This window comes from Phlebotomus argentipes, unplaced genomic scaffold (genome assembly GCF_947086385.1).
Source record: "Phlebotomus argentipes unplaced genomic scaffold, Phlebotomus argentipes genome assembly scaffold_4, whole genome shotgun sequence".
NCBI classification, from domain to species: domain Eukaryota; kingdom Metazoa; phylum Arthropoda; class Insecta; order Diptera; family Psychodidae; genus Phlebotomus; species Phlebotomus argentipes.
Genome location: NW_026776174.1, coordinates 1,935,555 through 1,963,233, shown reverse-complemented (window position 1 = coordinate 1,963,233; position 27,679 = coordinate 1,935,555). Strand labels below are relative to the sequence as shown.

The window sequence follows — 27,679 nt, the reverse complement described above, 5'->3', positions numbered from 1 at the left end:
TCTCACAGCAGACACCTCTTTGTGCAAGAGACTCTGTCAAAAATTGATAATTAACCGAAAGGGGCTCAATTCCTATGGCAATAAATTATTTCATTTTTTTTCCACATCTCACTCTCTCTCTCTCTCTCAACCTCATCATCCCGCCGCACAATGTTATTTTCCAACTGTTGAGCCCAACTGCTTTTCTTACACACCACTCTTTTTTACTCTCCATCAACGCACACACCATCCAGAGTAGGACTGATACCTATTCTGCCGAAAGAATTAATGAGAAAAGGAACAGGGGAGAAGCTAAACTAAAACTCTCTCCTTCGCAACATTCTGAGCCATCGTTATTCATATTTTCCCCCAAAGGCTTCCTACCTTTTTGCATTCAGATGCTTCTACTTATATGAAAATTTGTGTCGTTATAAATATCTCACTGGTATTCATACTCTCTTTCGCTCTTTCTCACTCTCCACACAAATTTATATTTCTTCGTCTCTTGTGGATCAACAAATTTTCCACCGCAGCGACGAAGTGTTATTTGTGGGCTTGAGTATCTCGTGGAAATCCCAACTGAGAAAATTCATTCTATATGCACTCTATCGTGTCGCATCGAGGAGGCGCAAACAGAGGAAAAAAAAGAGAGGCAAAAGATAGGGGGGAATGTGGAGGAAAATAATAACAAAAAGGGAGGAAGATCATTGACTTTTCCTCGCGCAGTTACAAAATTCAAAAGTGAAAGAAGCTTCAATGCACACACACATTCAGTCAATATATGCACTTTAATTCACTCGACAAATGCGACAATGCATTAAATTTTTATCTCTTTTCCTCCCCACTTTCATGCGACTCATTTTTTCTCTCTCTCTTCTTTTCTTTTCACTGGATAAATTCAACGAGTTCATACATTTAATTACAATGAAGATAAACATATTATGTATATAATTGCATATGACAGTAGCAATTTTATGAGTGACAATTTGAGGGCAACATCTTGCTGAAACATGTTCATTTAACAATATTTGCAAGTATTAAATGTTGAAAGGCGAGAAACAAAGATGAGTAAAGGTGAAAAGCCACTTTAAAGTTTTTAGATTTCATGAACATACACGAATGAATAAACAGAGGAACGCAGTCCTTCAAAACTATTTCGGCTCTTTCAAAGAAAGACAAGTTATTACACTTTGAGTATGGGTAATAAAATGTTGAAAATAATATACTCTTGTTCACAGACTATTAAAATTCACTATACTCATGACTTTATGATTCACCTCATGACATTTTTTCACCTCTTTTTGTAATAAATTCCTGGATAAAACGCCCCTCAATCGAAATGTCTCTTCATAAGTAAAAAATGAATCTCGTCAACTTCCTGAGGGTGAGACAAGAGTTATATCTCCATTGCTAAATCCCTCCCAATTCACAATTGACTTCCAATATACATATATATCAGCCAAAGAGCGCAAACTGTAACTTACTGAAAATTTATGATCCGCAGAATATATAATGCGGAAAAGAAAACTTTTGCTGAAAATCTCCTCTCTACATTTCAAATGGCATGTAAGTTTTCCAATCATACACTTTTCAACTTGATAATCAAAAAAAATCTCTTTTTGAGGCAAAAGGAAAGTAAAGACAGTTGATTGAATATTAAATTGCCAATTCATTTCCTTCTTTCTCTCACTCACTCTTTCTTTGGCTATTCACCATTTTCCGAGTGAGAAAAAATTGCGTTTTTATTAAAATCGAAAAAGCCTCACACAATACTTTCACTTTTCACTATTTCTGTCTCACCACTTTTCCTTTTTGTCTGCCTTCCTCTCTCTCTCTCTCTCTTTTTCTCTCTTTCTTCATTTCTTGAAATTACGATAAGATTTACAAAATGTTTCCAGGCGATTTTCACTCCCCTTTTTTATGCCCACAAAGAAGCACACTCTTGAAGAAACCCAAACATCGCGTATTTCCTTCTTCCAAGCATTATCGCAAATTATTTTGCAATTCACACCACACAAGTGAAAAGCTCCAGTGACTCATTGAACAATCGGCAAAATTCCCTCCATCTCAGAGCCACTCTTTGAAGTTTTTGAGCAATTTCTCTCCAGTCTATTTAGTAAGAAGAAAAACACTCAATTGTTGAGAGTATCAAATTACTTAAGACCTTAAAAGCTCGATACACAACACCAGTCAATTGCCAAATACAGCAAATGGATGGATTTGCACTCAATTCCAATAAAGAGATTGTGCGAGGCATTTTCACTCGCAGCCTAAAATGCTAAATTTCAACTCTAATACTCAACTTGTTGATATACACACTCTTTCCCATGACCACTAACTTGTCTCGTCGAAAGCACGTGAGACTTCAGAATTTATCACATATAAATCATCTCACTATTAGGAGAAAATCTCAAGACAAAAGATTAATTCCATCAATTAATCTCTGCGCAAAGTGCTCGTTATTTTCCATTAGGTCTCTTTTCTCCGATTCTCTCATTTAACCAACATAAAATGCGTGTAAATCACACAATGCATAACAGAGGGAGAGACTTGTGAAAATGAGGAAAAGGTTTCACTCTTTCACTTTGTGATTTTATATTCACTTAGCCGGAGATAGTGCACAAATGCGTTCATTTAGTTAAGCTCTTACATGTGAACAAATGTGGTACAGAAAGGCATTTGAATCTGTTGTGCTCTCGCGCTAAGTAAAATTGGCGCATTTTGCATCAGTACGCCAACTTTTCTTATCGCACACCAACAATCTGCTTCTGTTCACAATTTATTAGTCACAATTGAATTGAGTCTCCCATTTTGCATTTTCGAAATTGCTCTCAATTAATATTGTAGAAAATTTCTCTCTCCGCACACGGAAAACAAGACAACAAAAGTCCAACTCGCTTTGGCAATAAAATATGACTCAGGAAAGACTTCTCAAGTTCAAAGAGTAGAGATAAAGTTGAGAATCGCTTATCAGAAAGATTAATGTAATCACTCAACTTTTGCTCAAGTAATTTCAATCTTGAGGAATTTCAGTTCATTTTTTACCAATTATGTTTTTTTCAGCGTGCCACAATTTCCCACTATAAATTTGACAAACAAAAAAAACTGTGATTTTCACTTCTCAACTTCAAAGTCATTAAAAATAATTTATATTTTACCCAGCTGACAAGTCAAGAGTGTGTATTTTGTATTCGTCGATGGAGAAGAGAAAAGTCAAAAATTGAAATTCATTGGAATGTTTCCAGTCCCTTTTTCCTCCTCTTCTTTTTCTCTTAAGAAGCCATACGCACATTCTCTTACAAATGAAAACTCATCGAATTAAATATCCATCGTGTGTTTGTTTCTTTTTGTCTACGCATCTTCGCTCAAACTATTAGTGAGCTCTTCCACCAATCTCTCATTACAATTTGAATTCGATCTCTATTTTTCTCACTCACTTCACACGAGAAGAATTCTCCTCTTCCTATGCCTGATTTCATTGGGAAGAAGAATAAGTACCCAGTGAGAAAGCAAAGTGCTTTGGAAGAAAAAAAAAGAAGTTGAATTGAAGAGATATTTTGAACAGATCAACCATAATAAGATTAACAAGACCGACATGTGAGATACAAAATGAAGAGCACATTGAAATTCAAACATTACAAGCTGTATATAAACTCTGCTATCTCTAAAATATCCACTAATGCCTATACCGATACAAATACATGACGATGGAGACACACAATTGAATGGCCGGCCTTGATTCTCCTCATCTGCTTCTTCTTGTCTCCTCCTTAGTGAACTTCTAACGCGAGTTCACGCCGATGATATTTCTTTCAAGTCCATCTCATATTAGAATTAGCCTCTCGCACGTCTCGCCTAGAGCTCCAATGCCATTGAACATCATGCTAACAACACCACAACACGTGGAAAAGGGGTCTTTTGCACAAGAACTTCTCTCACTTGGCGACTGTGGGGAGTGGTGGAAAAATTTCAAGACTTGCCATCATGCAAAGTTGAGGAAGAACAGTACAGTGAACCATCCATGTATCTCCTCTACCTTCAGCATTGTGGTTAATCTTCAAGTTCACTGTCGGTTGGCATGGGATTTATTCAAGTTTGTAACAGAGGAAGATAATGAGAAGTCCATCGAACAGTGAAGTTGAAGGAAGACAATCTATTGAGTATCTTCTCAAGGGAAAACATATTCATAGCGGAGTTTAAAATTGAAATTACATTTAATTACGGGCAATTTGTCTCATTTGAGAAAATATCCATGTCTCGATGGATGAGAAAATATTTGGTGAACTTAATTATTACGAAGAATCACGTTGTTCTAGCAAAAAAAAAATTTCCCACAATAAGACGACAAAACACACCTTCAACAACAGTTTTTCCTCTAAAAGAAACGATCTCAAATATCAAATTCTTCAATGCAGCATGATTTAAAGTCACTCATTTACTGCGGAATAATATTTAATGCTCATGTGGTTTTTCTCCTTCGTTGACTTGCTCAAAGGTTGATTTAGTGTTGAAGACCTTCTACATTTGACCAACGAGGACACTCAGTTGTCCGCTATTGACTGTTTCCTTGGGACTTTTCAGCCCTCTCTCACTCACTCCAATTCCTTTCTCACGTCTACACCTCCTGAAGTTCACTCGAGAGTGAAAAAGGAAGGTGAGGAAAAACCATCAAGGCAATATGCCGAGGAACTCATGGGGTAAAACAGAGCAAGAAGTCTCTATGGAAATCCACAAGAGGGATCTTTAATTGTCTCTCTAAACAATTCACGAGACGATTGTCACATAAATTCTTTCGTTTTTCTCCATTTTCTCGCCTTTTTCGCTAGACTGTCCTCAAGGAAAAAAAAGTGCAGAGAGAAAAAATCACTGAAAAAACCATCTTAACGCTTCTTCAGTTTGATGAAAATGGACACAAATTTAATGAGCACATAATATAGCTACAATTAATACTCCACCCCTCACATCATTCAGGACAAATAATAATAATAATAATAACATAGAGACAATAAAAAGTGATGTTTGTATATATGAAGAGGCAGCCGAGATGGACAAAGTTCAACATGGGACAAATTCAAGGTAAACACCGTGAGCCATTCAATGAAGACAAAAAGTCACATACAACACAACCACCTAAATGATAGCATTTGCCTTTTAGCACCCATCATCATCGTCATCGTCTTCATCTCCTCCACCCAATATGAGATGGTAATCGAGTCTGTCTCTCGTTCGCTCCTTTATCGTCATTCTTTTCTTTTCTCATTTTGCCATTTCTGCAAAAATATTATACATGTGTGTATGTGTATCACACTATTGAGGAGATTCTTTCTATTTGCCCATCCTCGGCTTAGGGTATCACACACAAGAGAGCTTGGGTGTGAACGCGATTTCATTACCTCATGTTTCTCACACCGAAAAACCTCCTCAATCAAATAACTAACGAAAAGCTGCGGCATTTGCCTCCCGCGGCATTGTATCGCACTTTTCTCATACATTTTGTGGTCAATGATCTCAAACTCTGATTTCATTCTCATCTTCCTTCACATCTTCGGGGCCAATTTGACACAGAATGAGCAAATCACCGAAAAGACCTCTCGCACAGCAGACATGCCGCGAGAGAGAGAGAGAGAGAGAGAGAGAGAGAGTGTGTGTGATAACAATGTTGGCTGAAGATTTATTTAAATGAGCAGCCAGACAACACTCAATAGTGAAGGAATATTCATTAATAGATAAAAATTTCCATTACAATTACATAATTATCATCATCATAGCATATCGTGACAAGAGGAAGCTTAGAAGAAGAAGAGACACAACGCACCAGGAGAAAAGTGAAACAGAGAGTGAATTATGAAGTGAGAAGAATTTTTCTATAAAACATGAAAAAGAGATAGCTGCACATTGAATCTCTTTTATATGACAGCATGAAGGCAGGAATTCCCCTTCTCTCTCTCTGTCTCTCTCCCTCTTTCTCACTTTTCCAAAAAAGAACTTTATTATATGGGAACGATGACTTCTCCAGGCATTGCCTTTTAAAACGGGAGTCACTGCCAATGGCCTCTCAGTTTGGTGGAGAAGTTTATCGTATTTAAAGTGTATAAATGGAAGTACATTGTCCTCAAGAGAGATATTACCCCCTTCGTCTCTCTCTTTACTTCCAACATGTTTCATGTGGCATCTTCACTCCCCATTAAAATGTCGCTTTCCACCATACAAGAACTCCTCAACAATTAGTAATCTACCAGATAAATATCTCTCATTCTGCACATGACTCATTGTCGGGCGGGCAAATCAATTGTCTTCGCCCAAGTCTCCATGTGATCTTGAGAAAGGTGCGGATCAAATTATGATTTGACTAACGAGACATATTCAAAACATCACATTGCCTAGCAACCTCCCTCGACGACTTCTCGAAGCCCCTGGTCTTTCTTTTCTCAACCCTCGCTAAATCTAATACTCCAATTGAGTGTTTTGTTACAATTTTATTAACTTCCCATTGCATCAGAGAGTGTACAGTTCTGTGGTGTGTTGTTCTGTGGTTCAATGCTCATTTCGGGTCATTGTCCGAGACAGGGAAGGAAATTGCCACAGCATGGGAGTGCAAAAGAGAGATACCACCAAGAAATACATAACCATGGGTGAGAGACAATTTATATACAAACATATGTGATGTAGAAAATTCTATAATAAAATAAAATAATGATGAGACGTGAATGTGACCGCGCGCGGTATTGGGTGCATCCACAGTTGAGTACATTGCACGTAAAATAAGGAAAACAACAACAACAACAACAACAGCAAAAAGCCAACAGACAAGAAATGCATTTGAAATCCCGACATTCGAGATGCATCACGTCCAATTCCCACATCTTCCCAGGGAAGAAGAAGAACCGCATCACCTTCCCCCTCATGAGCACACCCTTCCGCACACACTCGATCGTTACGATTGAGAGACTTTTAATATGGACTAGCCGAGAGCCATTGCTCATGCTCCTATACCTCACCTTCCGGGCTGCCACACGTTCCCTTGACCAGCCAGAAGATAAAAAAGCACAATGCAAAGCCAACATATCGACCACGAACATATTTTGCCGCTCTGTGATCTCGCTAAAAAGTTCTAATGGATTCTCACACTCGTTTCTGCTTCATCTTCTCAATTGTATTTTCATTCATAAGTGAACTCATAAAAAAAGATGCGAGGAAGAGGATAAAAAAAAAAAGATTCTTTCTTTGCGCCCATATAGTATTGACCGCAAGAAGGCAACAAGAGTGGTTTCATTTAAATCCTCTGTGGTATTTCATAAAATTAACCACAGTGATGAAATTTGACTCTCAATCAAAAGAATTTTCCCATCAACGTCTCTCACTCCTCTCATTTATTAGCCATATGTAATGAAGCAGGAAGAAGAGGTGGTTATTAGAAGAAGACTTAGCAAATCATATGAATTGATGGTGGAAGATCGTAATCTTCAGATAAACTGCACGGCAAATATCAAATAGATTTATCTACTTAGTAGTCTTTTCAGAAACCTTAACTGATATTGCCAAACACACTCAATGAATTGAATTGAAGAGAATTCCAAGAAAACATTCACAGAGATTAAAGTGATTCACCCTCAAAAACCCCAACCACAAAGCGCAGTAAAACATGTCACGAAGAAAGAGGTCCCTTTTTCGTTGAAACGACCGACCAAGTAATCTCGTTGTCATAAATTAAGCCAAATTATTTGTGAAAGAGTTTCGTGGTGTAATTGTGGAAAGAAATTTTCTGGTTAACTCACCTGAGTGTAGCACCAATTTTCAGCAACTGGTGTGTTCACTTCCGGTAACGGTGGAGACGGTACTCTACTGACCGCCATTGTACTACTGCTACTGCTACTGGAAGAGTGGAGGTTGGATGTAACTCTAGCAGTTTGACCTGCCGGACAGTCACTCACGACCGGCAACCTGGAGAGACACAGAGAAGGAGAAAAGTTGCAAATTAATTATCTGAGAAAGTCACATTGCATGTTAGATGGTAAGAAGGATGACAGTTTGCACATTTCTTCAGACATCTTTCGTATTCCACACAGCACTTCCCTTCATCAGTACACCACATCACGTTGAAATTCAATCAGAGAACATTATATTTCATCTTCAGCGATGAAGTGCAATAAAAGGCTGAATTGAATGGCGGAAGAGTGTTAGCTCTCCTTTATCATCTTCATGTCATTTCCTCCCACACACGCACTCACTACTGTGTGAAGAGAGAGAGAGATTATGTCATTGAGCAAGAACCGAAAACTCACGGAGTGTGCCCATTAAAGTCATGATATTGCAGCAATAATTTCAATTCAATTGTTGGCTATAATAAAACATTTAATGACTTTCAGCGCGTCACCTTTTTGCACATCTTTAGTCACCTATTTAGTCGCTCAAGAGAGAAAAACCAATAAATATCAATTATATTCAGACACCTCTCTATGACCAACACAATCCCAATCCTTCATCTTTTATTCCACGCCACTAACCGCCTCTTTCATTCACTCTCCTCACTCTCTCAATGTACAAATATTTTTGCATCAATAAAGCATCTGCTCGTTTTGGTGTCTCCTTTTCTTTATCTCCTCACATTGGTCTCACCTTCCTTTTTTTTCTTCTTCCATTCCGAAAATTGGACATAAATAAAATATTTTAAGTCGGTGCACGACAAAAAAGGTTGTATTCACCAAAATGGCACACATTTTTTCTCCTTTTGTCGCTCCACACAATATTGTGTGCTCTTTGTATTGAATTTTTGCAAAGAGACGACAGTCAAGATGCAAGGGCGAGATCATATGGGCGAACGATTAAAAATTTTAAGAAAGAAAATGAGGACGATCATTTAGGGCACGCACCCTCCCCGATCTACACCACCTGCTTCGCATTTTTTTCACTCCACTTACTTGCACCCATCTTCTCTGTCCCACTCACTCATATTGACACTCTTCTCATCCGCCCTGACATGAAAATCCCCCACACGTTGTCACAGAGTGACGCTCGAAGAGAGAGAGAGAGAAAGATGGAGCAAGGGAAAACACATTATCCTTAATTGTGACCGCGTGTTCATGCACACACATCGTCCTCTAAGCTCTCACCTCTCTGACCTGATAGTTTACCTGTTGGCACAGTTCCACAGCAAACATACACATTCCAGTGACCGAAAACCCCTTCGAGCGACCATCATGCAACTATACACTCCTCTCAATGGTCAAATTCTATTTGATCACGCTTTTTCGACGGGCGCACATTTTTGCAAAAATCGCCACGGAATACACATTATTCTCTCTCACACTCAGTCAATACACGCCCTCTCTCACTCCATATCTCCATGTGCCCGACAATGCTCCACACATAAGAGGCATTTCGCGGTTTAAAAAACCACCAGGAACGGCAAATAAAAAGCGCGTATATGAACTCCGGGGCACTGGCACCCAACTCTCACGCCACACAGCATTGGCCCATCGGTGAGATGGGTGACTCCGATGAGGCGCACAGGAGTGACAGAGATGTCAGATAAGGAAAGAAAAAAGTCACACAATCGATTAGAATTGTCCTTCAAATGCCAAAATTACACCGAACCCAAGGTTACCCCCGCCTCAAAAACCGATAACACAACATTTTCGTTAATTATTCCTCATCATATTTTCTCCCTCTCTGACATTCTCTTTCACTCACAGTCTCTTATCACTCTCTGTCCGCCTGTACATAGAATATTGGTCGCACAAAGGCCAAAAAAGAACGCGCAACAAGTTGAGCAGAGAGACTCTAATGAAAAAAATACGCCACACACTGATTAGGAGAAGAGCTTGTACACAAAAAAACATCCATATTTTCCAGAAGATTCTTCACTTCATACACCAAAGTTCATTTTCAAGGATATTATGTGAACTCCACTAATTTTTCCCCTCCCTTTTTAACATACGCAAATTTTATGCTATTTATTTGCCATATGTCATGCGTAAGCGGAATCACATGACGAGACGGTATGAAATAGCAAGGTTTCAGCCAAATTGATGTATTAGCTTTTACGGTACTTTTTCCCTAATGTTGATAACTCTTGCCAAAACATTGCAAATTAGAGTGTCTGTTGGGAAAAAGCTTAGGGCCATATACTATGAGAACTAAATTTTATTCTAAATGATTTCTGTTTAATCACGTTCTACAGTAAATATTGAATTTATAAACAATTCCCATTTTATCCCAACATTTCCAGTTTCTTCTTGGAAACAGTTTTTCTCCACTGTGTTCTTCTTAAATTTCCGATTAACGCCACAGCGTGTGACATAAAATGGTATTAAACATGACAATTTCAGAAGCGTAAATTAATAAAGAGCACAAAATCATTTAATTAGTTTGACCATGAATCTGGTTACAGTGTCATGTTTTTTTCCTCCATCTCTTCAGCATTACAATCCAGGAAAAGCACACAAACAGAGAGAGAGAGAGAAACAATCACACTCAAATTGGTCATTAAATTATATCACCATAAAAAAAAATATGTTGCTCTTTTTTCATTGAATTCCATAGCTGTGCAACGCAATTGATGGCGTCGTGGGTGAAAAGCTGGCTGATTAAGTAGATGAATCTCCATGTGACTCTCACCAAGCCAAGAGCATCTGACTAGCAAATATCTTTCACTTTGGTGAGAGATTCATTCGATGAAATTATAATCTCTCCACAAATCCATTCATCATTGCAGCCACACACACTATATAGTAGTTTGATGGAGAATCTCTCTCGCGCTGGGTTTTTACCTGATAAACTGATTCATGAAGAAATGCATAAATAAATTTTCCACGTGCTCTCAGCGAACACGCATTCAGGCAGAAGAAAGGTGAAAGAAGAGAGAGATTGAATATTTTAATTCAATTTCCCTTCATTGAACTGTGAAGGGGAGCACATAAAAAAGATATGATTTAGAGGATTTTACAGTGAAAATCCTTTCTATTCACGCCTCAAGACAGGATAGCTGACGGTAAAAAGCCACTGAAACTCCATGGCATATTTCCATATTATAATCTTTCACACATTCATCAACCACTTTTTTTTCTCACTCTCTTTCACTATCATCGAATATCACAACAGTATTAAAAATCACGTTGTATCTTTGTCCACAAAATATCTCTTTCTTTCTTTTTCTCATAAAAAAAACCTATTGTAATAGTAATGGCAACGGACTCGATGTTCACTCGACAAATTCTCCGGCAAAACTGATTTATTACCAACTCTTGTGGCGTTGATACTCCAAAAAAGTATTTTTTGTCTCTTTGGAAAGATTTGGGCTGTAGAGAAAAAGAGGAGAAAATAAATATGTACAAAAAAAAGTCTCCTCAACAACAGACAGACACATGCAGAGGCACACAGAGAGAGAGAGAAATCTCTGGGCAAAGGGAAGTTGGTGAGAGGAAGGGAGATTTTCACAAAGGTGAAATATAGCGAGCCCAAAGAAGACACCAACACTTGAAGGTGAAGCGTAAAAAACGGGCCGAACGGAGGCAACAAAAGCTCCAAGGATACACATTTTACTTTTATTGGCCAAAAATGAATTTCTTCGCTATTCCTCTTTCTTCTAATAACACCCCGACATGGATTGGATCAATGCATGGCCTCGAGACACTCTTGAGAGATTGACGAAGATGATGGTAAGATATCCAAACACTCTTTTTTTTGCCAACCACAAATTAATCTTCGCTTCTTATATCTCTGGCCATTTCTTCAGTCGCCCCGATATGAAACTTCCCCAAGGACATGACCCATGTTTGTGGCCAAGAAAAAGCCCCAAATTTGACCCAATCGCCGTGAACAGTGGAATAGATGTGAGACAATAGTCATAATATGTACACACTGTGCGTATATGACAAGAAGTCTCCGCATATGACCATCGCCAAACGATAGTGCGAAAATCAAATGAGCTCATACATAAAATGACAAATATTATTCCGCACATTTGTCACGTACACGCCATGTCATCAGTCATGCCTCTGATGAAGATATTAAACAAGGAAATTCGTAGCTCTTTTTTCCTCACTTCCACACACAAACATATTCATCGCGTATGTGCGATATTGAAGGTGATATGGAGGGTGAAAAGGTACGAAAAAAAGCGATAAGTATTGCCTTATCAAGATTAAATAATAAAATTTCGAGGTCAACGAATTTCACACAATTTCATCTTATCACCACACAAAATATACATTGTATGGCGTAGAGGCGTTTTCGCAACAGCTTTGCTAGATATGACAAGTTTTTCACACTTCCTGTCGCCATTTGAACGTTTTATACGGCTGTTTAGAGAATATTAATTACTGTGTACAAAAATTAGTATGGCTAATCTTCATGACTAGAATTTTCAAGAACTTTCACATCATAAAAATCCAACATATCATCCAAAGGAAGGTGAGATAAGCAATCGTGTCTAATTTCATTACATCACATGCTGGGATCACAGCAGATGTTGCATGAATGGGAATCAGAGGACAGGAAAAAGGATCCAAGATTCCAATTTAACAGAGAAAAAAAAATACAGGAAGGAGATATTCACTCTCTTATAGCTTTCTATTGCCTTTCCAAGGAGATTCTCTTCAAGGTGAAAAACCCAAATATCCCTCAAGGTTGAAATATGAGGGAAAAAGCTCTCGCCATACCTGTTGTATGTCTCTTCCCCATACATTCACCTTCAATATTAATCTTCGTTTCCCACCATGACGGCAATTTGATACAGAAATTCCTAATACTCCTCCCACTTTAGGCTCATCAGCAGCGAAAAAAAAGAGGAAGACACAATATATCGTCGTTTTGAAAAGGAATGATGAAAACTCATGATGAGGAAGATCAAGAAACATGACCTTTATTTTGACATTGTCTGCTCCTTCACTCATAAAATTGATTTTCGTGGAGAATGAATAAACCCCGAAAAAAAACAGAGCATCCCTCGAAACTCCGAATTCAGCAAGGCAATGTTAAAGGGAGATTTTAAGGATCGATTAGATACACCAAATATTATTCAACTTAATGGATTTGGATTTTGACGATTTTTAGGGGCTTCTTTTCAACCCTCAAACTCGAACATTCAATGAGAAATTAGTCTATCAAAAGAAACTTTAAGCGCATATGCCTGACAGATTATATTGTCCGTCGATACCACCATAAAGTCCATTGAAAAAATCATCTGCAGTTGAAATTTTCTTAAAAGAGACTTCCAGAAAATTACTGTTTTATGACAAGCCGGTAATGACTTTGAAGCCGAGATGAGAAAAGATCGATAAAAATGGAGAGATTTCACGTGTAATAAAATCGCATTTTTTCTACCCACTCTATATATATACAATAGGGGAGAGGAGAATCTGTTACGGCTCTTTGTCAAACACATATTTCTTTGTAACATTCTCAGCTGTGATCCTCAATCTGCTCACCAGTCACGCCATCAATCAACTTTTTCAAGAAACCACCTCTCCGCTATTCACCACCGTGACTCTTGTTTGATTTAAATATAAATTTCTGTGAACTTGAAAATATTTCCTGACGACCAAGGTCACATTGTAAATAAAGAAATCGTTAAATATGTCGATTATCTGTGAGAGAAGAGAGAAAAAAGCCGCTGCCAGAGAAAATAACAAATTGAAGGTGTGGGAAGAAGCATTTACTTGACGATTGTTCAAATAATGACTGATAATAAAAGAAAGAGTGAGGGAGAATTCAGAGAAAACAAACAGTGAATTTTTAATCAAATAGTTAAACAAGCACCACGAAATACCTAATATACACTGCGCCACAGATAGACAGAAAGCTTCCAAAAATCAAATTTTGGTGAAGCATATTGGTAAGAATTAGCCATAATTCTTCATTACATTCAAATTATCACTAATTGACACCTTATTGGAAGCGTCAGTTTTTTTCCCACCTTCAGCGTACACAACAATTTTCTTCAGTAGAAAAAAAAACGAAAGAGAATTTAATCATCTTAGCTTGGTTCTCAGAGAAATTCCAAGCAAAGTAATACATATAAACAGTATGAGAACTTCATAGTCACTATAAGTTTCTTAATACTTCATCCCAGTCTCAACTAAAAATGCTGTAACAGTCAGTTAAAAAAAAACGACAACTCATGAGATATTTATAAGCGAAAAAAAACCGGAAAACATTCCGCGAGAAAATTTCTCTTTTACAAGAGTCTATCCGAAGATGCGCGAGAAGGAATGGCCAGAGCAAAAAATATTGCCTTATTTTACATTAAACAAGTAACAAGTCATTGGATAAGATCACACCATTAATTTCTTTATTTGTCTCACTTGGCAATTTATAGGTAAAAATTTCAAATGGTAACATAATCCCGCATTTTCACTTTGCTGTGATAATAAATTTCATTTAATTCTTTCATCTCTATCTCCGCACACTCTCGCGAAACTACCAAGAGATAGAGAGACAGACATTGTGGCAGAAAAGTGGAGGAATTGTAGAAAAATCACCTCAATATGCCACAATCTTCAATTATTACATCTTCTCTTCCATCAAGTCTTTTTGCTCCCCAATGAACAAACCGTTCCATTTCCAATCTGTCTCTTTTCGGACCGCTACTTAATGCTGACAGACTGTGTTCCATGAGAGTCACACTGAAGATGCGCACATCCGAATGCATCCCATGGCATAGAACGACAATTAATCAACCTCATACCATTCTGAGTTCGAAGGCAATCATCGTCACAAATCGATGATGCCGCCATACATAAAAATGAAATTAAATAATCTACGGAGCGGAAATTGAGAACATATCGCGCACGATGTCGAGTGAAACTGTGGCAGTGGAGTGGGATAGTGGATTTGTGTTCCAACAATCGCTTACACTCACTTATATTCTGGCGTATCTTTTTTTTCATACCACGGATAACTCTCGCCATTGTCGGAAATGGCAAGATAGATGGCAATTATATTCGTTATCAATATCGATCAATCGATTGATCTGGACAAAATTGCCATGTCGATGAAAGATTTAGTCACGGTGAGAGTTTATATTTTGCAGCTTCCTACATTCGATTGGCAACGCGCTTTCCAGCTTAATAGCAAAAAGAAACACACATGATATTTGTCAGTTCTTAGACAAAATTACAGAAACAGATTTCAGCAGGAATATAGAAATTACATAAAATACAATTAAATTTTAAATAAAAATATGTTTTTGGCCACCAACTCAAACCCATGTTTTGGCAACTGATGTTCGGAAGAGAGAGAGAGAGAGAGTTTACTGCCGAAACATATTGGTTCTTGCATAATCTTCCACAGATTTTCTGCTCAAATACTGCACTATCATCAATTCAGTCATGCAATAAGGCAATGCCGATCAAAAAGTGTGTGGGTGAAATAGAAAAGAGAGATTGAGGAAATGGCAAAATTTTCCGCCATTACATGTTGAATTAAGAAAAAAAAAGTGCCAAGAGACAAAATCAATTCGCTTTCTCTTGTGTTTTCATAACAAACATAATTTCGCTGGTGTTTCTCACAAAAATACCGAAACACTTTCGCGTATATCATGACTCTTTCTTCGCCCGCACTCTTCTATACTTGGTTAAAATCATGTAAAAATCTTTCACTTCTCTTTGGTTAGAGAAAAGAGGTTTTTCACGAAATATATCACATCACATACAAATCCATTCACCGAAAAGAGAAAAGACTGTGACGGTGAAAACACATGCAAAGAGAAGTAGTGATCACTTGAGAGATTGCAGATAAACAAGAGAGGTGAATTAATTGAGTATTGAGTCTATGCCAATGTGGTTCAATTTCTCAACATCTCAAATTAACCATCACTGAGAGAGCGTGGAAAGGTAAGAAATTGCAGAGGAAATGGTTAGAGTTTGTGATAATTCAATTGGGAAAAGAAATTGGAGAAACTTTCGTGAAGTTACAACACAAACTGCACTTAGTGAATCTGCAGCAGCAATTCATAGAACTTAAATAGTCACCATGACAATTGCCAATACTTTTCCTTTTGCGCCTTCGGCAATTAGGGCCAATATAAAGAGATCAAATTTGCTGGACATGCAAACAATGATCATGAATGAAAGTGAAACTCGCAAAAAAGCATTAACCCATTTGCCTCAAATTTATTACGTTTTCAACCAATTTTTTTTTATACATCTGCGTGCCATTTTTCGTTTCGCGACATTACATGGAGAGGCAATATATTGAAATTATCGAACAGAAAAAAACCGAAGCGAAATAAAAACATAGCCAAAGTCAGACGGTCAAGTAAATAATTGACACACACAGACACACCATATCTACTCGCATGCGTATCCACGTTTTCTGTTGAAATTTTGCGAAAAATGCTAATGGAAAACTTAATTCAATTAACGATTTTTCCTTTTACATCATCTCTTCAACTTAGATAGAGTCTTTGCAATCTTCAGCGCCGCATTGTAGAAAAAAAAAAGGTTAGTGGCAAATGAGAGTCATTTTGAGGTCTCTCAATGCGGCATATGCCAAAAAATTGCATAAAGGGAAAGTGTTTTATTTCTTCACATACATAAATTTTAGAGATAAGTAGATAGAGAGGGAGAGATAGAGCGAAATATTTCACAAAAAGAAACCCTCGCACATCATATCTTCACGCAAAAACCCCATTTGCAATTTCCTTAATGCAAAATAGTGCACAAACAGAAAGAAAGTCCTTTCTTTTCTTCACATATTGCCATGAAATTCAAAAAATAAACACACACGTGGTGAAATTTAAATAATCACCATCATGGATGAAAGAAAGATGTATTGAGAACAATGCAACAATAAAAGCTCTTCATTGCTGAGCTCTAGTTTTTATTGAATTCAACATTTTACTGCATTTCTTTCAAGCTATTTCCCCACTTATTATTATTTTTCCTCCTTTGGACACCAAAAGTGTAAACAGTCACGAAGAAAAGTGATTTCTTTTCGAAAAGACAGGATATTGTACACACAAGAGAGTCAAATTAGTGGTTAATTTTGCATTCACAAAACCATACTGTATATTATACCCTTAGTTAGACAACAAAAGACACTCGCCTGAAAACTTTATGGGAAAATTGTGCAGAAAAGTACCTCAAGTATGATTGGTGTTTGCGATAAATGCCGCAACAATTCACGAAATATCAGCCCAGAAAGGAGAGAAACAGACAGCTAAACTGTGAGATGTTGGTGCACTCAATTGGATACTTTCACTAAATATCACTTATAGTTATTTACACATTGAAACCACTACACATTTCAGACGCATTGCAATACTTATTGCGGCATACAAGCTGGCATGCTTTTAGAGAGACAGAAAATTGAGAAACTTTTCACCTCTCCACGAGATCATTGGTTCATGCTTTTAGCGTTTGCATTAAGTCTACCCATTTGGCATAATTGCAAAAACTGTGGCGTAGGTGAAAATATAGCAATAAATTTTATGACGGCATGAAAGACGTGCAAATGCTATTGCTGCATATTGGAAATTGTGACTTTATGCAGAGAGAGAGAAAAAAAAACTATTGTAGGGACAGCAAAAGACAGTGCAGTATTGGTGTATGAATTTCTCCTGAGCATTTGCAAAATGCGGGAGAGAAAATATAGTCTTCTTTTTTCCAATTTCTCACGAAGAAGAAAATATTTTTTTAGAAAATACATATCGCTTAGGTAAGGTGATTAAACCTCCTTTCTTTTCACCACCACTTTTGCTTCGAAAGTTTTCAACTATCGTGGAAATTTCAACTCAATTGAACGACACGAGTCATCGACACGTTTTGCAGAATTTTCTTTTGTTTCAGAGAAAGCGTACCAAATCAGGGAGATTGCCAATAAAATATTTAGGGTGTAAAGAAAAACATTACCAAGAATTGCAAGCATTTATGTTGTGAAATTAAGTAAGTGTAAATATTCAATATAAGATTTGAAAGGATTCTCAACATGGTCTCAATGCTCTTCATTCGATGATTTTATTTACTTTGCTCTTCTTCTCTTCCAAAGCCTGACTTTCTCCTCATTTCTCTGGAAAGCTTACAAGGAACTTTCCTCAAATCCCGACAAGGAGGTTAAACACTTTGGGTGGCCATGCCTTATCTTTTCTACGACCTTTTTCTGCCTCCTGTTCTGACCTCCTCACCACATCGCCTTGACTACAGATGCGCATCCCGAAAAGAGGACAAATACTTGACAGACAAAGAACCATACAGTTGAAAAAAAAGGGAAGAAAAAGTGAAAGATAAAGCTGGAAATTTATGTGAGCAAAGAGAGACGAAGCATAAATCTCTCTTTGTCACAACAGACACCCAACAATTCATTTAAATAACAAATTGAATCTGGTTTTGTGGTCAATTCAACTGAAACATTATTTATGTGTTGCCTCTATTACCACTTATGATGCCTGCAAGTATTGCAATTTACAATCAATAGTTGTGCATGGAAACTATTTCGATAAGTCCTTGATATGAAGTGCTTAATTCAATTTGGCAATTACAAACTGATCTGATATGGCGTTAATCAAAAGTTAGCATGTTGGCTAGAATAGAATAATTTCAAAACTTCTCGAGATAGTGAGAAAGAGTGATTTGTTTTAGGAATAAATTACTGAATAGAGAGAAAGAAAAAAAAAACATCGTAGACTTACTATACAAATTGAGAAAGAGTAACATGAAAAATTAAACTTACCATGAAATAGAGGGAGGAAATTTTTTCCTGAAAAGATTGTTCAATGATAGAATTATCCAAGAAAATTATAATTTTCATATAAAAAGATATATTCATTTGCTTTGCTAATTCAATTAATCTACATTCCTCGCATATAAACTCGGAGGAAAACTATCTTATATAAAACTTATTGGTTTTTATCTCATATTTTCTGGTATCTCGTGATGAATTTCAATCATTTTTAATTTTAGCACTGATACCGGAAGGCATGATGAGTGATTTCTCAAGTCATACTATTTTTTCGCAAACTCTCTGTGGCACATTATTAACATGAGAATTCTCTGAGCAAAGTCAGTGTTTGTGCTTCTCCATCACATCTCTCTGTCTCTCTTTCTCTCTCTCCCTTTCGCACTCTCTCATTCACAGCTAATGTGCCTCTATAGCTAACAATAATAAAGCTTCAACATTATATTGCTTGCCATAGAGAACCCCGTCATCGCATTGACATTGAAAATGTTGCCAAAATAGTGTAAACTTCTCTCTCATATATAGAAGAGAATACACATAGCAATGCAAAACAATATATGATGGTGAGTGATGTTGAAAAAAAAAATTTGGCACATGCCTCAGAAACTTCCCACTTTTTAGCAAATAGCATAGCAAAACTTTTAAATAAACACCGATTGAAATGAACATTGAGGAAGAGGAGCAATGTTATGTTCATTTTCCACCTCGACTACCCAATAATTTCAATTCAACACTCTTTTTCCACACCTCAGAAAATGCGTGCGTGTTACTTCTATGTGAATTCTAAATTAATTTGTTCGCCTGTTTCTCATATCTTTTCCCTCTCTCTGTCTTTCGTCTAATTGGCAAAAATCAATAAAACAGTTTAACTGTTAACCCGACAATGTGTTCACACTTGCAACCTCGCGAGCACAGCATCGCAGTGCGTGGAATGTTGCGCTGAGTGCCTTTAGCTTTTGTATAGGAAACTCCATTGCACAGTTGTGAGACTTTGATATAAATGCCACAGAAAAGTTACTTTCATATTTTTCCTCTACACGAGGGGAAAAAAAGCGAATGCAAAACGAGTCTTTCAGCAAAAGGTAAGGTAAAATCTTGAGAAATAGAACTACAGCCAATTGCTCAAACAAGTAATTCATTCACATCTTTCTTTCCTGTTACCATTTTGCCATGCCCCGTGACACAGAACATTATATACGAAGAAAGGAAAAATGCGTGAAACATATTTCAAAAGAAAGAAAAAAAAATCAAGTCACACTGCGATAGAGGAGTAGAAGGCAAGACCAACAGAGACTCACCTTTGCCACCCAGAACATGAAGAAATAAGCATAAAATCATCAAGGTTAAGCTCAAAAATAAATAAATTTTTCTAAGCCCTCTACATAGAGACATCCTGGTTAACAACATAGTGTTTGCAAATGTTGGCATCTGCTAAAATACCTTGACTACATAGTATCGTGCTATTGATTAGGCGACAGATAATAATTGTGCGCTTCAAAAAGCAGAACCACCCCTATCCTTGATTCACTTCCTACAGCGCGACAATTGAAAAAAATAACCTCTCTCATCCCTGTCATGCTTAACAATCTATCTCACACTTTGTATATACATTTGCTGGCTATTTTTTATTCCTCCAGAGAGCACATTATCATCATCGCGTTTAAATGCGAAACGTCTGGAAGTTAATTCAATTCGCATGACCTTGTCTCACTAATACACAGATTCAAGGATTTTTTTCTCCATCACTTGTGTATATATAGAAAGAGAACTATACATATTGAATGTGGTACTTTGAATAAACGCAAAGAAAAGACTCCAACGGTGATTGCATGAACTGAAGGGGAAAAAATACTAAAGGCAAATTGCAGTGCGGTGAATGCAAAAATCACCATTTTTTGCAATTTATACTTTTCATGACATCTCATTGCGGAACATGGAAATCACATAATAATTGATAAGACTTCAATGTTTGCGGAATTCAGTCATCTTTTTTTTTTATTTTATTGTCTAGGGTGTTCCATGAACTACACAAAGACACCCAGAGTGTGACTAGCCCGAAAAAGGTGGTCTTTCTTTTAGGATGAACAATAAAGCAATTCAGAAGTGTATCTGTATACACAAGATAAAATGTTTTCACGTTATTTATCTATCCTAAAATAGAGTGCATGATATTGAAATGATATTGTGACGCTCCGACAATCCAGTCTCTCTCTATATATCAACCACAAACAACTATCGTGAGTGTAATTAGTATTATTAAGCCAAGAGACACTTTTGTATGTCCGCACAGGCATGAAACATAGACACTCAATACGTGTGTGTTAGCATAAAAAAAAAACTATATAATAATCGAGGAAGTTATTCGAGGTCAAAAGTGAGGAGAAGTAAAAACCACACACATTTTGCCGTGATGACGTTATACTGGGTTTAAACTTTGCGATCATCATTGCTTTTAGAATTAATTGCAATATGAGAGAGAGAGAGACATGGTTGTTTTTGCCTTTTACTGCCGCAAACTTTATCACCTCTCCACCATGCTCAGGAACATCCTCGAGTATCGGGAAACTACTATGCTTTCAGCCACTGTTTAATCCATTAAACTGTGACAAATTGTTCATCATTTCGCAAGGACACGACTTTATATCACCAACCAGCACACATACTATAACACATTCGTGATTCCACCTTCAACTGCGACAGCGACAGCGTTACCGTCAAAACGCGTATAGAAAACCTAATACATATTCCACACAGTTGCCCTCATATGAGAACTCAGTTGAATTTCAGGATTTCTGCACATATCTTTAGCCCAGAATATGTCAGTGCCTTTGTTGTTTGTGAAGTATATATCTCAATCCCACTAAACCACCATGAAAGCTCGCATGTAATTCAATTAGATTATTATAATTTTGACGCATTAAGAAATTAACTAATATTTGAATGTGGTTCTCAGGAATACACTTTTGCATGGTGCCTGAATTCAGGTCGATTTGTTGATTTCTCTTGCTCTCAGACCCACTCTTTCACCATATCGCTCCTCTCACATCGTGGCCAAAAAGGTGTACAAAAGAAGTGGCAAATTGACGGCGAGGTGGAAAAAAGCGAACGTTCCATTTGACCCTCATGGTGAATGTGAGTCACCTCCAATGACCAACAAACACACCCCCAAAATCGAGGTGACACACCATCCATATATACATTGTAGGACATCCTTGAAAGCTCATGAGACGCATTGAGGGTTGCCTTTTAATTTTCTAGGCCAGCCATTTGCTCCAACATTAGTGTCACCCTCCCACCACCACCCAAAGCACTAACACCCAAATCACTATCCACCCGCGAGACTCCATCATAAGCATTTCCCAGTCATCCATTTCCTGGTATACACTCACATTTTCTGTAGGTTACTGTCTCCGTCTCTCTCACTCGCACGCACTCATATCGTGACTCTGGGTTGGCAATAAAAGTGACGAAGCTCTTTTTGCGAATACCACTCATTGTTCATATATCACACTTTAATATTTTAATGTGGTCGAAATTGAATAAAAATTGGGTCAGTGAATTACTCAAATAAGTGCAAAACCATCCAGAAATTGGGTTAATTATCCCAGACTTCTCCCTCGGCCTTTTTTTCTCAGTCGGAAAAAAGAGAACACAGCGCATATTGAGTGATATAATGGCAATACATACATGCTATTTAATCATTAGTCACAGAACTTTTTCTTCCCAATCCTGCACTGCAGACAATGCACTGCGATCTATGACGTGAATTAAATGCTTTTGAAGATATGTCAGAGAAAAAAAAACCAGCTTGCTAAATATATGTATGATCCACGAGAAGTTGTTATTAAGCTTTGACATCTTTCATATAAAAGTCACGAGGAGATTCTGGGAATCTGTTCCACCTTATTATATACACTCTTGATATATAAAACCACTCTCTCAGACTCATCTTCCTGCATCCCCTCGCTGTCACTCCCAAAAATGAAAATCCCATTTGCTCCACATGAGTCCAACACGCGCGCGTGGATTGATACAAGGTCGACGTGATAATTGAATAAAATGTACAGAGTGTGAGAAAATTATAGATTCAGCACATTTCTCCCTTCTGCTGATCTCTCACTTTTTTTCCCCCCAAAAAAAATACACTCTACATTTCAGCACGTAAAAAACGAAGTACCCAAACTCATGAATAAATTAATGAATTGTCTGTGAAATACGATATGATGGATACTTTATATTCATCTCATTTTTCCTTCTCTATCGAAATCATAAATAATAATCTTAAATAGGATTCTTCTGGTCTTTCCTTTATAACCAGAAAATTCTATTCCTCATCGGTGTCAATTGTATCATGAACATTAAAGTGAAGACGGTGAATTTGATCTCTTCGATCTAATTCAACTGTATTCAATTTCAAAATGACTGAAGAATGGATGAAAAAATTAATCTTGTCTGAACATCAATTGAGAAAACGCTTCGCTCACTCAAACCAAATTTACTCCTCAATTGAAACCTATCCATCTTGTTGAGGCTTCTCAAGAAGAATTTGGGTGGTAATTTCAATAGAATGTCATTAGGATGGGTTAAATTATCTCTAAGGTGATTTTTCAACAAAAGCAGCAACCCTCGAGACGGTTTGTTGTTATCCTTGGAAGAAGAGAAAATACACACCATGATTTCTGTTTAAATATCATTAGACACGCTTTCGAAAAAGTTCCCTCTCTTGTCCTGAAAAACATTTGCTCAGACAAGTATTACCACCCAAATTGTAAATTGATCTTGTGTGTGTGGAAAATTCGAGTCACAATCCGAGACAAAGCCACAATTTTTTCTGCCCATTCACTCAATTTATATCTACAAACTCCCAAAAGCCAAAATCTCTCTTTGCCATCCTGTCGATTCGTGGGTGTTCCACCACCCCGGAGAAGGTCAGACAAGAGAAGAAGCCGGCAAAAGTTGTACACAAATGGCGTCCTTCTTCACTCAACCATCATACTTGTGCGGCCAACACAGACATGAGAATGTTCTAAGGCATTTAAAATTCATTCTTTCTTATTTGATTTCATCCGTTAAGTAAGCGAAACACACACGGCTCATCTTTTTACATGCCTTCCCATATTAGCTCAAGAGAAGGGGGAAAAAAAGCTATAGAAGAAAGAGACACGACACACAGGATGAATATGGTGATCCCAGAGACCACCCCTGTGAATTTTTGTACAAATATCACTATTGAGGAATATGTGTATATATGCATATGTGTACGTTGAAAATCATCTTGGATGGGAGAATCAATAGACGAAAAACACACAATTCAGAGGGAGATAAACACCAAATAATCGTTGATGAGACAAAAAGGAGCACCTAGTCAGACAGATGATTATTTAGATAGACAGTTTAGAGGGACTGAACGCCAGTAGAGAGAGAAAAAATCCCTGGAATGTTAAATGAGACTTTGGGTAGATACATATTTCCTTTGGGAATTCGATGTTATGATACTTTATCGTAATTTCTTTGTTAGATTAGATTAGATTAAAAATGGGGGTGGTGCAAGAAGTCTTGCTCCACGGCATCCAGGCCATCTGACGGGCCCTTTATGCATCCCCGATACAAAATAACATCTACTATACAAGGCAAGGATGATTAAGCCAGCCAGTCTTCCGAACGAAGTTCAGCAGACTAGCTAGCTTTAGCCTCGATAGGTCACTTTCCAAGAGTAATGGTTTTCCTAAAAGGATTCTTCTGACATTTACAAATCGAGGGCAGTCGCACACAAGGTGTTTGACCGTCTCCTCCGCTTCATCACAGCCTCTGCAGGATGTGGTGCAATTAACGCCTAATCTACTGAGATGCTTGTTGAGACAGTGCCCAGTTAGCAGGTTGGCGAGCGTCCGGGATCTCCATCTGCTGCCACCGACTATGAACTCCGTCCTAATTTCTTTGTTACATACAATGAAAAGCAAAGCCTTACAGATATATATGTATCATCGAAGCCACCCAAGCGATGTACAGACTTATATTTTACGCTAGACTCATCTCATCTTAGTAAAATCCTTATAAAATACATTGTGCGAATAGGAAAGAAGGAGCCGAAACCAAGTGTTGTAGTAAGCAAAATCGTTCCCCATTTATATTCAATGGTATTTATTTTATAAATTTGAGAGGGTTCTGTAACATATTCCCAGGCTGAAAATACAGACGTGAAAGATACGTTTATGGATCGGAATACTGATAAGATTCTCGCCACCCTGCGCTATTTTCCACCCTCGGGAAAATACATTTTCATCACTTTAGACATTAAATTAGAATATTTCATTCAACAACACACTTTTGGCAAACATTCTCTGGCAAACTTTCTCAATTACATTTAAAGATTGTAATGAAAATTTGCCTTTCTTTGGCAATAACAATTCCAACGCATTTTCGTCTCAGTAAACAAGGTGAATTTCAAGAAAATTTAATAATTACCATTAATATCTGGTTCTGGTAATTGTGTGTGAAAATATTTAAGAAACATATCTCACATTTAGACGAATAGAATTTTGACAATGACAACATAAATGAGAGCAAAAAGACTTCCAATAAAAGGGGGAAAGTGAAATAAGATTATCTTAAGAAGAAAATTCACCGTAGAGAATATCTATCTAACAAATACGAATGGAAAGTGGGAGAAAAGACGTGAATTTCAGTTCAGAAAGTGGTATGGAAATGAGAGGTGAAGATTCTATTCAATACAAGAAGTATGGGAAAATGTTGATTTTCTTCATAATATTATATTTCATCGCCCTGGAGATTAATTCACTGTATAGACATGGAGTGAAAAGGAACGCTGAATTATGGGGGTGAAATCATTAGAAAAAAAAACTTCGCTACAACATCAAGTTGTGAAACCTTTCGTCTCTCTCATTTTCTCACAACTGCTTCGACAAGTCAAACTTTTCTATACATTTTTGCATTATTCAGAAAATATTCTGCACATTTAAACTTGAGTAGCTTCACTGAAAGTCTTGTCTTTTTTCTTTCATTTCTGCTTCAAACAGATTTCAAGTCATGTTTATCTCCGACTACAGTTAAAATTTCAAGCATTTTCCACCGAATTGTAGGTTGAGGCTGTACAGAGGATATTGTCTCCCTCTCAACAGCCATGGACATTGAGGTGAAATCCGAGTGGATGCATTGGAAAGGAGAAGAAATATGGTCAGACGAGAGTGAGATATGCAATATACCACAAATTAGTCTCGAAAAGTCCGCCACATAAAAAGTGTGTCAATGCGAAAAAGAGCAATTTAAAAATTTAAAGAGGTTGAGGAGGTAGAAAAGACACAGACAAAAAAAAATGAGGTAATAAGCTTCGACAAAAAACAACAGAGTGGAATTTCTGCCCAAAATGCAACCATTCAAGAGTTTCAAACACTCCACTTTTCACACAAAAGTTCACCCTCGAAACTCTCAATAAACTCCTTCTCTCATTCGTTCTTTCTCCCAACAAACCTCTATAGCAAAAACTGAAAACTTTTTAAATATGCAAATTTCTCATATGCGGTTAGTAGAGAATTGTGTGTGTAACTTTTCGACATGATAATTTTCTAAAGTTCCACCATACATCACTTCCTCGCGCTCGCGACATTTTCCAACCCTGAAGAATTGTACATAACATCAAAAGCTTAAGCAATATCTTGCAACAAGTTTCACCAAGACGAAAATGTCCCGGAAAAAGGCTAAAATATACGTCATCAAGCAGTAGAACTTCAGAAGGAGAAGAAAGGGAGCAAACCTCATTCGTCAAGCCCCCTTCTATTCGCGTGACTAATGCGAAATTTTCATGAAACACACCACTTTTCTCCTCGGTATTCAGCACAAAACATAAAAATTGTCATTAGTGCTTCCTAATAGTGTCACAAATGAGTTATGGCCAATGGGAAGGCTCATGTTACCAATTTTACCACCCAGTGAGAGAAAGGATTTATGCCATATCACTTAATATTCATCTCCCTATCAATTACCCACTAAATCCACCGTAAGCAAAATGCTGGGCTATAGACGAAAGTGAGAGATTCCAATATTGCAAATCTCTGAGTCTCTCTCTGAGCCTCTCTCCCTCTTAAAGCTATCAGGCACAAATCTTTTGCTATTTCGTGCAAATCCATTACAAATCACGCGAGAAGCGGCATAAATAAAGAGCCTTGTAACGGAACGACATTTACAAAATTCCAGCGTGAACAAAAAGAAGAAGTCTAGAATCGTGTCGTAAATTTCAATATGATTCTCCATAACACTCCACACTATATTGATCGGAGCGCTTCCTCTGCACCTCCTCCTCAGCGTCTCCTTTGGCACCTTCGTCCCTGGGACGCCCAGACAAAGTGTTGCAAAAAAAGGGAGGGTGAAGGAATAAATTTGCAAGCTTCTTCTTCTTCATCGTGCCCGCGTTTCTTGTCGAGTGTGTGTAAAAATTTAACGAAATATCACACAAAAATAGCCTCAAATAACCTTCGGAACACGATTCGTTCGGTTCAACACAATAATAATAATCGCCTTGAGATTACACCATTTAGTCGTTCTTTTTTACTCCTCTTCGCTTTTCCTCCTCAACACCAAGCCACCACACATGCCATGTTCTTTTCCAGTGATTATTTTAGCGTGTCTCGTCAGAAGGAATTTCGGCACAAGAATCATTACTATAATTCATAACTATAGACCACGCGAAATAGTCTCCCTCTCGCTATTATTAATCTCACCATGGAGATATTAATCTATTTGCTCTGAATTTTTGCGGTCCATGAATTAAGTAAGTGTGTGTGTGTGAGTGTGGATCAATTTGTGAAGATGATAATTGGTCCACAAGGCAAAATCATAATCAAATAATTCGTTCGGGGATATCAATTTGCAAAGATGATCGATAAATTGCCACAGATTAGGCCATTTTATGAACACGCTGATCCCATTCTCTCAAGTCAAGCTTATTCACTTAGGAAAAAAAATCTGCCGCTATCAGCGAAAAGCGACAACGTAACATCACATAAATTTG

At 37.4% G+C, this 27,679-nt stretch overlaps 1 protein-coding gene across 5 annotated transcripts in view; it reads right to left on the bottom strand.

The window, feature by feature from the left end:
* LOC132258325 (protein roadkill) overlaps positions 1–27,679 on the bottom strand; it is an 83,547-nt gene that overhangs the window by 5,083 nt on the left and 50,785 nt on the right. For 2 of the 5 annotated variants that reach the window (XM_059755592.1, XM_059755588.1), the window contains 2 exons: positions 18,649–18,675; positions 7,755–7,920 (listed from right to left, as the gene is read on the bottom strand). In XM_059755592.1, coding sequence (XP_059611575.1) covers positions 7,755–7,832 — 78 coding nt within the window. In that variant the 5' untranslated portion in view covers positions 7,833–7,920; positions 18,649–18,675. Of the gene's footprint in view, positions 1–7,754; positions 7,921–10,748; positions 10,860–18,648; positions 18,676–27,679 lie in introns of those variants that run through there. The other 3 variants (XM_059755593.1, XM_059755590.1, XM_059755589.1) reach the window with 2 other exon arrangements.